The 12,275-nt window shown below is 33.1% G+C and overlaps 1 protein-coding gene across 6 annotated transcripts in view; it reads left to right on the top strand.

The window, feature by feature from the left end:
- Positions 1 to 12,275, top strand: part of LOC144966340 (FERM domain-containing protein 5-like) — a 67,534-nt gene that overhangs the window by 39,600 nt on the left and 15,659 nt on the right. For 4 of the 6 annotated variants that reach the window (XM_078902659.1, XM_078902661.1, XM_078902663.1 and 1 more), the window contains exons 4-10: positions 2,836 to 2,914; positions 4,212 to 4,309; positions 4,875 to 4,995; positions 6,014 to 6,101; positions 7,122 to 7,210; positions 8,882 to 8,945; positions 9,985 to 10,005. In XM_078902659.1, coding sequence (XP_078758785.1) covers positions 2,836 to 2,914; positions 4,212 to 4,309; positions 4,875 to 4,995; positions 6,014 to 6,101; positions 7,122 to 7,210; positions 8,882 to 8,945; positions 9,985 to 10,005 — 560 coding nt within the window. The remainder of the gene's footprint in view (positions 1 to 2,835; positions 2,915 to 4,211; positions 4,310 to 4,874; positions 4,996 to 6,013; positions 6,102 to 7,121; positions 7,211 to 8,881; positions 8,946 to 9,984; positions 10,006 to 12,275) is intronic. The other 2 variants (XM_078902660.1, XM_078902665.1) reach the window with 1 other exon arrangement.

Consider the following 12,275-nt stretch of genomic DNA (forward strand, 5'->3'; position numbering starts at 1 on the left):
CTTATCGTCCCCGTCCATGAGCTTTAAAAATATTAATGATGTTACGAAGTAGCTTTATGCTGTGTTCACATGTGTGTGTGTGTGTGTGTGTGTGTGTGTGTGTGTGTGTGTGTGTTTGAGAGAGAGAATTAAGGGGACAGAGAGAGAAAAAGAGAGAGAGAGAGAGAGAGAGAGAGAGAGAGAGAGAGAGAGAGAGAGAGAGAGAGAGAGAGAGAGAGAGAGAGCATGTAATATTAGTATACTGACAACTCACTGTCTCATCTAAAGTTTTTTTTTTAAAGCTTAGTGAGTTTTTAAAAAAAAGGACTCCTAACCCAAGGGTACCAAATACTTGTTACCGATTTCTTTTTACCTAGGATAAAGAGATAAACTTCATCGTGATTCATTTTCTTTTCATGTTATATCAGCATAATCTCACCGCCATCGCGGCCGTAGATGGCGGCATATCGATGTAATCAGTTGTAATCACCTATTTACGTCTGCCATACATCTATTTATCGATAACACCAATCAGTCAAGTCAAGACGTGGGGTAAAACTTTTTTTTCCCCTTTCGTTTCTTACGACTACAGCTGTGTAAGGCTGATTGTTCTTATTGTATAGTCTCGTAGCAATCAGGCTGGGTTGTATTCAGACCAATGGATAGATTGTTTGCTCTCGAAAGTAGCTAAATCCCAGTTTCTGTGCGTGAAACGGATAATTAATAGCAATTGCTGATTTGCAATAACAATACTTTCAGCCAGATCTAAGAGATATAACTACCCAATCACTGCTTGATGGAAGGGGATGATGGGGCATTAGGAAAAGTTTCGACTGCACTCGGGATCGACACTGGTCAGTTGGTGGTTGTGATGATGATGATGATAGTAAACATTTGCTTTCTTTGATATATATATATATATATATATATATATATATATATATATATATATATATATATATATATATATACAGAATCACGCCGGTTACAATCGATTTATGCAAATTAGATTCGATTTGATTTTGTTGTGTTGAAATTGTAATTTCTAGTTCTATTATTTATCATACATTTATGAATATTATTGCCAACTCAAGTAAGCTTTGAGCTAAATTGCATATACATGTAGTTACAAAGTTGTCTAGTCTTTAATGAATTCGTCGGATTTTAAATAGTTCCCAATAAAATGAACTCATCTTTTTCTGGACTGGGCCGTCTTAGTCGTTCTCTCAGTCGCCTTGATAATATTATATGTATCCCAATGACACACAAGTCTACGTTTATAACGTACTGTGGTCATACCGTCCACAATTGGTTGGCTGGTCTTTGATGTTGATGGTTTTTATGGTTCGATGATTTAGGGGCAAGGGATCGAGGGAAATGTATTTGAGGGGGGGGGAAGGGGGGGGGGGCGTCAGAGTGACTGGTTCAGCCTGACCTCGCCGATGGAATGTAGTGTCTTTTTGAATTGGATTGGTTCATTTAATTAGTCGATTAGACTGTAGATTGCCCCCAACACTGAAGCCAAAACTATTATTATTGTTATTATCAGGAGAATGATAGATAGGTTAAATGTTTGAATATAAATGTTTTTCGTTCAGTAAAATCTTTCTGGTTGGAGTCCTCAAACTGATCATTGTACATTTTTCTTGTACACTCATATAAGGCGCGTGGGAGATAACCATACAATTTATAGTTGTCGTCGTCGTTCATTCATTCATTAAAAAAAAAAAAAATTTTAAGCGTGCAATAATCGATTTTTTATTTTTTAATTTTTTTTTTTTTATGGGATTTTTTTTTTGTTGGGTTTGTTTTAAATTCTTTATTATTTTTTTTTTTTTTATTTATTTCTAAAAAAAATTATTTTTGTTTTGTTTTCCTGTGAGCATTGCATCTTGCAATCCACTTTTTGTCTTGTTTTATTGCAGCGCCGGAATCGAAGATTTAGTTTAACCCTCCTCCCCTCCCCTTCTCTCTCCATCTTTCTCTCTCTCCCACTCTCAAGTACCTAAGGATGCCACTCACACATTACCACTACACTGAATCTCCACTCGATAACGTTTCCAATGACTCAGTTTGGTGGAGTATGATAATATCAAGCATCTAGTTACACCCACCCCCCCTTTGTGAGAGCAAATTATGGATAAAAATTCAACAGTAATAAAACATAAAATATTTTGGATCTCACCGAGCCCTCTGACCTGAATCCAAACATGGTCGTTTCGCTTCAATGCATTTGAATCTATTTTTATGCCCTTCCCCCTCCATCCATCTCCATGTCATAATATCAGTGACCTTTTGATTTTGGTCTGTGTATTAAACCTTGGTGTAAAATTATTATATTAAGTGATATTAAATATGCAATTATTTTTGCTACCAATTACATAACCTCTTTGTTTGAACCAACTCAGCCATGTTAATCATATGAAATATGGTCACATTGTGACCGTGTAGTTTTGCCTTTAATGATTATTTTAGCACAGCATAACTTGTGTCATGAAATTATAAAACTGAATCATTATTGTCGTAAATAAATTATTATCAGGAAAATTCACCATTTATTGTCCTTACTTAGTTGCAAAGATATATTGATAAGGCTTGTTTATTTTATCCAATATTTATTTATTGTTTTAAATTCATGAATTTATTTACTTAGAAGAATAGTTACAATTTGATTGTTTTAGTCACTCCAGTTTTTTAAATTTTTATGTAAAATGATAAACATTAAAACTCACAGTATGCTTATGCCTTCAATTATCAACCATGGCACATATTAATTTTCTGAATTCCTTGCATTGATTTAAACTCTTAGCAAATCATTAATATATTTTGTCCTTTTCATTTTTTCTTTACTACCAGGTCTCAGTAAAATGGTTTTATGTTTCCGTGTCAAGTTCTACCCAGAAGAACCCATGAAATTGCACGAGGAAATCACAAGGTATGTTGTGCTTGATTGGTTTTGAAAAAATTAATTAAATATGAAGCAGAACTTGGATTTTAGCAGCTCAATCTCTTTGAGACATAAAGTTGATTCAAATTGGTTTATGATTAAATGAATGAGTATATAATTCTTCTTACCTCTCTGACAGGAATCAATCAGTATCTGTAAATCGACATGACTTCTCTTCTTCTTGTCTGATCTCTAATGGTGTCCCACAGGGAACAGTTCTGGGACCCTCTATATTCTCCCTCTATATCAGATCATTAGGTGTCATCATCTCCTAATATTTTATTGAGTTCCATTTTTATGCAGACGACACCCAGCTACTGTTTCCCATTAATACTATTATTTCAATGTTATAGTGGATATAGAAAATTGCATCTCTGACATTAGTGTCTGGATGTGTTGCAATAAACTCAGGTTAACTGAAAACAAAACAGAGGTGTTGCAAATCGCAAGACGTGGCCACGTGAACCTTTCCAGGCTTAACATGAATCTATCTGATTGTTTTATTCCCATCACTAAGGAGCCTGTAAAAAACTTAGGAGCAAATTAAACACGTCTGCCTATGTCAGTAATGTCATTAGATCCTGCAATTTTTTTCTTAGAACTATTGGTGGTATCAGAAGGCTTCTTGATATTAATACTACTAACCTTCATGTGTCTATGATTTTTAGTAGCCTTGATTATTGCAATAGCTTGCTCTATGGTTAGTAATGTCATTAATCGACTCCGAAAGATACAAAACGAAGAAGCTCGATTGGTAACGTTATCTAAAAGCGCAAGCATATTACCCCCATTTTGGAGGTCCTACAATGGCTACCTGTAAAGTTTAAAATTTAATTTAAAATACTTCTTCAAGAACTTATCCACCTTTATGAAGCCAATTTAAATCTGCTAAGGGAACCCCCAAAATTTTCAGTGTTGCATGCGAAATCCTTTGACCACATTGCTTCCCGATTGTGGACCTCACAAAAAATAGTGAAAATCCACTTACTTTTAAAAAGCGGTTAAAAACTGAACTTTTCTCCTTATATGTATTATATTATATATTTTGTCATTATATCAATGTGGTTTTTAACTTGTCAGTTTTATATTTGTATGTGATATATAATGTGTTGATGTAAAGCGCCATTGAGCAACTATGATTGGAACTAGGCACAATATAAATTCATTTTATTATATACTGAATTACTGATTGCCAAACATAATGCTATTCAGTAATAGCTATCATTTATTTATCTTCATATTCAGAAGGAAAGCAATTTGATGACATGAAAATGTTCCATTTCAGGTATTACCTGTTTCTCCAGCTGAGACGAGACCTTCATCATGGTCGCCTTCTGTGTTCTCACGAAGAAGCCATTCAGCTTGCTGCTTATATCATACAGTGTAAGAAACATTTTGTGGTGTTAATGAATCTAAAAGTTAGCCCACGCTGTTGTTAGATTTGTAAATGACGAATGATAGAAATTGTAGAATGGGAAAAGCCACATTTAGCAAACAACTTTGTTTTCATCAAAATCCTCCACTTACCATTTCACTCTTTATGCTGCAAACAGCAAGTGTGACCTTTTTTTCTTTTTCATATTTTACTTTTTAACAAAAGCCATCATAGGGCTGAGAGAAGGATTTTCACAAAGATTATTTTTTTTTACAAATGAATTTGTTTATATCGATTCAACCTGCAATTTACTTAGATTCTTATCTGACATTTGTAAAAAACTTGACAGACTTAGGTCTTTATTGATATAATTAAATAGTTGCATATAGCTAAGTTTTGACATGACGGTATATCTATATTTATCCAATCATGTACTATATGGTATCTAAGAAACTGGAATGGGTGCTTTTTGTTAACATTAAAATGGAGGTCAGACTTTTTTCGACGTTGTAAAATGACATTTTGTGAATATTAGATAATATTACTGTTTACATTTCCTTTACATACAAACAGCTGAAGTTGGAGACTATGACCCACAAGATCACCAACCTGGCTACATATCAGAGTTCAAAATGCTTCCCAAGCAGACTGTCAAACATGAAGAGCGGATCTTGGAAGCACACAAGGCATTGGCGTAAGAATTTGATCTTGGAATTATTTGAATGTTATGAAATTTTAAAAGATAGCATATGCTGTTCTTTGAAAAACATGTTAACATTAAAATATAGGCCAGAAGTGTATCGGAATCATTTTTATAACTAATTTGTCTCCCTTTGAAATCAGTTTTTCATATATAAACATTTTTTTAAATAAAAGGAGTCATATATAGATAGAGAATGCACTAAATTTATTTTAACTTTATTTTCTCTTCACCACCCATTCCCAATACAGTTCAATCCCCAACGTGTCAGAAAAAAATATGCTGTTCTCTTTATCATGATGACAATATTGGTTTTGGCACATGGTCATTAAAAGCTTTAATTTTACCATTTGACCAATTTTTGACATGGTTCAAATTTTCTCTAGCTGATCAAATAATAATTTCTCTGAACATTACCATAGACCTAAATATTTTAACAAAGAGAGGATTACAGCGACTTTAGCCTCATTGAAATTCAAACTTGAACATCTTGCCTGTAAAGGGTTAAGTCAGGCGTGAGACAGAAAAAGCTGAACATCGGTGCTAACTGATTTATTGCTTTTTGAGATCGATTTCCTTTTCTTCTACTATTTTGAGGCAGTTGGTCACATTTCAAAATAAGTCGCATGCTTTTTGAATTTTTTTAGAAACGTATCTTTTCTGGTCTGACCTACTTGCACTCATGGCATATGCCAGGCATCACGTCACTTGCTGATCATATCAAATTTCCAACATCTGTGGGACTGACCCTTGACCTTGTAATATGTTCATTAGCAACAAGTGACGAACTTTTTATGGCAGCTTGTTAAAATACATGCTTATTAAGGCTGATGCCATAATAGTAAACTAGTAACAGGTATCTTAATGTCTTTAGTTTACTGCTAAAACTGAATAATTGTTGGACACAAAAGAGATGTATTTGAAATTTGAAAATTGAAAAGTTTTTTTTTTTTTTTTTCAACCTTTGATATATTAATATTTTATTTTATTTGTATGTTATGTATTTATGCAGAGGCGAGGTACCATCTGATGCTGAAACCAACTTCCTGAAGAGAGCTTGTAGCCTGGATACCTATGGTGTGGACCCACATCAAGTCAAGGTAAAGAAGTCGACCAGTCACTTTTGGCAATTGCTTAGTATTATTCATTTACATAGCCCAATGAGGATGCCGCTGAAATACAATCAGACCATTGGTTTCTTCAGCGCCTACCATACAGATACAGATAGCATTTTTCATGTAGATACTATTATTGATTGGAAGGATTGTTGCACTTAACGACTCACATCTTTTGTCACTAAAATATTATTTGGTTGTTTTTACTTAGCTCTGAAACCATTAAATATGACTGAAGTGAATTTTATTGAAAGCTACCATTATGGTGGTTGTTAGGTTGTATACCAACCTTCCTCTTTGGCAAAACTGTAGTCATCATTCCACTCAAGAATGCATTATTTCAGCATTTGATATTGTAAACAATTTAAGAAAAATCCTTACTTAAAAGGGTAAAAGAACATTTCTTAAATACTTTAATGGGTATTCTACTTATTTACATGAGTGGCCCTATAAATATGATTTGGACTGTATAACTATATCATATCAAAGCTAATCTTGTGACAAAATTTCAACTATGATCTATGTATAGCGTTTGAGTTAGTAGTGACTATGTTTGAAATTGTGCATGGAATAGTATATTGTCATTGGAATATTACATTTTCCAGATTTTTTCCCCCCATAATATACATATTTTTGAAAGTTTTATCCCATTTTCTATTACGACTTCAGAATTGAAGTGTATCAGATTAACTTGAATACTGTATGCTGAATTAAAAGCAGCACATGCTAAAGGATGTTTATAATGAAAATTTAAAACCTTCATGAAATTTGTACAATAATTTTTGCCGAAGGCAAAAAAAAAATGAAAGTGCTGATACTGGTAGTAGGACTCGAACCCAGAAATCCGAGGGTAAAAGTATAAAGCCAATTCACTTAGCCACTCCTCAAGAATGATTGAATGATGATGATTGAGCAATGCTCCAAATATGATACTCAAATATTTGAGTTTGATACAGTTTTGCTTAGGACTTTTGAGATCTTTGACTTTCTGTTTTCTATTTCCAGGATCAGAAAGGAGATTTGCTCTACTTGGGTGTGACCTATCAGGGAATCATGACTTTCCGAGGCAGTCGACGAACTCAACTCTTCAATTGGTCAGTTGTTGTTTCCTTTATGTGTGCTTTTCTCATTGTTTCATATCCTTTATTCTTTTTCTACATACAAGTTAATATCTGAAGGTCATTTTCACATCACTGATTTGGAGTGAACAAGAACAAGAAATAGCCACATAGCGGGCAGGGAGGTACACACTGTGTCTTCTATCCCCTTATATCTGTTTTCCAACATGCTTTCTGTCTTTGTCTTGGAATGAGATTACTTAGTTTTTTTCCTGGCCCTGGTCGGAGTTCTGGCTGGGAGGGAAACAGTCAAATGCATAGTTATTGTTTTGGGAGATGATATTTTTTTCCTTGTAAATCATCTCTCTGTTATGTATTATTATATTTGTTATTTTTAGTGTATAATGTAAGCATTTGAGTGTATTCCTCTCTGTTGGATTTTGTGCTTGTGTCCGGATGAGACTTATAGGTGATCTCAAACTAAGTACATTGGTGGTATGCTCTTGGAATCTACATCTGATCCCTATTTGTTCCCAGTTCCCCTTTGTCTTACCTTTTCTTGGGTGCTTTAATTGTAATTCTAGAACTTTTTACTATCCATTTTCTTCCTTTTTACTGGCGCTGATATGACCTAAATGTGTTGCAAGCGCCGTAAAACCCTTAAAAACAAAAAAAAACAAAACAAAACCACATATTTTTCTTCCCAATCACAAAAAATTAGAACCCTTTGCCAGATGAAATAGTATTAGCACTAGCACAAAGTAGTCTAGAACAATGGCAAGAGCAATTAACAAACTGCAGCACTCGTCATTAAGATGATGGTGTCAGCTACAAAAGGGGAGAAGGAGAATAAGATGAAAAAGAGGAGGAGGAGTAGGTGGAGGATGAGGAGGATTAATTGAATTGAGGTATATCTGCATTAAATCACCTCAATTATCATGATTCAAACATAATTTTAACAATTTCTTTCCTTGTATTTAAAGTGTATGAGAGTCTTTCACACCATAGTCATATCTGAATTATGTTCCAGTCGCTGCTTATAAGTGGTTACACTGAACTGATTTATGCATTACCAAGCCTTTTGATCACAAGGTTTTTGTTACAAGGTAAACGTTTTCAATGGGTCTGTCTGATTGCATTTAGTCTTCAAATTGACATGGCAGGTCACAAGGTGATTGATGGGGTGATCTGCAAGTAGTGGTAATCAGGAGAAGAAAAGAGTACTCCGATTTGAGGGGATTTGAGTGTATTTTTGTTCAGCAAATGAGTGGTTATTGTCACATTTTTGGAAGGTCAATTTAAAGATGGCGAATTAAGAGGAAAAACTCTAAGTCAAAGGAGTTATTGAGAGAAGTCTTAAGAAAGGTCGTTTGAATGGTCATTTGAGGTTTATTTGTCATATCTTTCTTTCTTTTTTTTTTTTTTTTTCCTTTTTGAAATGTTGCTATGGTGTGTGTAATTTGTACGAGGAAAAGTTTGTATGCTAAGATGGTTTGAATTAATAACAATGTTTTAGTGTTTTGTATCTAATGTTGTCTCTCCAGTCCTTCAGGGCTTGGATTTTTCTCTTTCATTTTTTCCTCTATTTTTTTTTTTTTTTTTGGTAATATTGTACTATTCTTTCGGACCAACCTTTTAGGTCCTAAACATATTGATAGATCCTACAGTTTAATTTATCAACATGATATTCTGTATCATCTTTTTAAGGAGCCAAATCAGAAGACTTGCTTATGAAGGGAAAATGTTCATTGTTCATCACAGCAATGCTGAGGTATGAATTTAAATTTAACTGTATTTCATCTTTCTTTGAATTGTATCCGATTGGATTGAAATGGCGAATGATATTTGAAGCTCTACATTGCATCATGTTCATCACAGTGGCTTTTTGGTCCTGTTGATGCTATAAAATAGTTATTAATATTAATATGATAATAGTAATGCAGATGGACTCAACTATGAATGTTTCTCTATCATGAAAATGTAAGTATTTCTGTGATCTTACGACTCAGCACTGATATTCTGTAGTTCTTTTTCAAGCATGAATTAATGAATGGCTGCACGACGCCTTGATCAGTGCGAGCTTCAAATGAAACAATTTACAAATATAAATTTTGTTTGGACTCAAAACCCTTTCAGCTAAATAATAAAAACAATTGAAATGTGATTTACTACCATTGATAACGATGCTTGTGCTATACTGTCGAACATACACAACACTATTACGTTATATGACCAGTCATACTTATTATGTTGTGTGCTAGGGAATTGTTTGAGTGACAAAATGTTTGTTATTTGATGAAAGACACTCAATTTTACATTATATACAGTCATAATTGCAATTCATTTTTATCAAAACACTATTGCTCACATTTAAAAGCAAATTTGTCATGATATTGAAGAGTTTTTTTGATTGTCATCATTTTATCATGTGTATCCTTTTTGTAAAAAGCTTTTCAACTTAAACGTTACTACAATTTAACTCTTTAATCATAATATTATATCTATTTGATATGGTTAATACTTAGCATTAATGTTTAGGTTTCAAAATCATTTTTGTTAAATTGTATCATAGAAAATTAAGGTCAAGTGCATCATTTTTTACAAGAGACATTCGATTTTACTATTCTCTGACATATTCTCATTAAGGTATTCGAGTAAAAAATTCAATCTCACTGTTAACGGGTTAATGGACTGTAGGACTTGCACAATTAATTGACAATAATAAATCTTGGCTAAATTTAGTTGATCATGTCTTCATTTTGTGCACCATTGTAATAAAACTGTATTGACATTTGTTATTACTTTAACAGGAAAATAAACCTGCTAAAAAGGTGAGAGAAAGAAGCACAATATTACAAAAAGACAGTTTCTCCCCTTCTCTTTCACACATGTTATAAATAAAGGACTTTTTATTACTACATATAATCCCTTTTGGAATGGAAAGTTGAAAATCAAATATTTTCTAACATACCCATCTGATTTCTACAGTTAGGATTGGTTATAATTCAACTGATTGCAATGCGATTGGTTGTTGTTGATCTGACAATGATTTTTTATATACTAACCAGGGTAAAATTGACTCTCTGTGTGGTTTGGGAATATAACAGTACACTTTGAAACAATGGCCAATGTTTCGTTTACCATCACCAGTACTAATTTTAAAGTGGAGTGGATGAACTATTTCTTACATTTGAATATTAACTGTTCTGATTACTTTAACCAACTTATTAAAAGTAAGATTGGGCAGTTTTTCAATAAGTAATTTATTAAAATAAATAGGTCTTCACTCTTAACCCCATTACTCAGAAACGAACACAACTATAGATTTTTCAATGAGGGATTTATAAAATTGTCCTTTTTGTTTTTGCAATTGATTCAGTATTTCCAAGCTTTGGGTCATGGGCATCGTCCATTCCTTGCTTCGTTTTTCAACAAAAGAAAGAAAAAAGATAGAAAAAAACCCCAACAGGTTATCATAATTATAGCTAACCTATTTGATAATGATGACATTTCCGATGTCTTTTGGAATATTATGGACACTTTTCAATTGATTTGCTTTAGCTGTCTCTCATTATGGAAAATGCAGGTTTCATGTTTGAAACCCCATTCGTGACTCTTTCGTGATATTTCTGATGCAAATCAATCCTATTGTTTCATGATATAATCTGTGCCACACTTTCCTATCTACTTTGTATTTGTTTCCTTTTCCTCCACCTCAATTCTTAGGAATTCAATTTAACTGTGGTAAGAGAAACGGGCATGGCATATATGTATTAAGTGTCTTCAATAGCGTCCTCTTGCCATTTGTAATAATTGTTTCTTATATGCTCATAGAGAGAGAATGAACCTTTGCTATAGTATGATTCTAATTATTCCAGCTAAAAGACTTTTGTGCATGATCTGCTTTGGAGCTTGATATTAATGTTGATGCAAAACGTTTTATTTTCATGTTTGAGTTAACTCTAAGAGCACTGTCCCTATGAATAAACTCCTTCCAAGAGCATTTTCGTGCTGGACTGGAACATCAAAAATAGGATGCATCTGTATCAGTAAAATGATGAATACTCTGCGAATACGACGACTAGTCAATTGTTTGTTGATCTTTTATTTAATGAATTACACCAACCCTTATTGAGAGATGTGATGAACTGTGTTCATTTTTGTGAGATATTGAAACAGTACGTTCAGGAAGGGAAGCTTGAGTAAAATTGTAGATCAGGATTGTTACATTGGTTTGCATAACAGAAGAAACTTAGTTCAATGGTCAATCCTTTAAAGGCCAAATGATTTTATTGGTTCTCACTACTATAATATATGGAACCATGCTGAACAACTAGTTGAAAATAGATAAATGTATAAAAGTATATACAAATACTTCACATATTCATTATTGATAATCCACCTGGAAAAACTGGTGATTTAGAATTGAATCTTGCAATTTTAATTCTAAACATAAGACTGATCACTTAGAAAATGAAAAACATTTGATGTTTTCCAATGGAATACAGATCCAGATGAAGAGCACTGATTTCTTGTGCTCCATTGACAATGCTCTTGGTTTGAAGTAACCATCAGAAAGTGGCGTTTTCATTTTGGCAAAAGATAGATTTTTGTTGACGAATTTTTAGTAGTGTTGCACCATGTATGTATTGTATGTCTGATATAAGTGGCCGTCTTATTTTTGAAGAGTGAAGAGAGGTATAAATATTTTATACTTTGCTTTTAGTTTTTATATTTATGCTATTGAATTTATTTCTGTTTTCGGCACTGATTATGGCAATTATATTTAAATTAAAGATTCATGTATGATAATGCAAAGTAAATAATGAAACGACTTTGTTTCATTCTAATGATATCAGGGAATTTTATTTACATACACTCTTCTCATGGCAGGCGAAAATATGAAGTTGTATTTTATTTTTTCTGGAAAACATCAATGCTCTGTCTGTCTAGTGTTTATACCGTTACCATACTGTGTGATTATTACATTTGTATTTCTTTTTAATGATCTTTGACTGTACTGTTTTCAAATTTGTTTTATTTTGTTCAGTTTTGCTTTTATCTTAAATGAGTGATTTATGTGGCGATTGTGGTCATTGTG

The sequence above is a fragment of the Berghia stephanieae genome, chromosome 2 (assembly GCF_034508935.2).
Source record: "Berghia stephanieae isolate SIO BIC M18660-M18661 chromosome 2, UCSD_Bste_1.3, whole genome shotgun sequence".
NCBI classification, from domain to species: domain Eukaryota; kingdom Metazoa; phylum Mollusca; class Gastropoda; order Nudibranchia; family Aeolidiidae; genus Berghia; species Berghia stephanieae.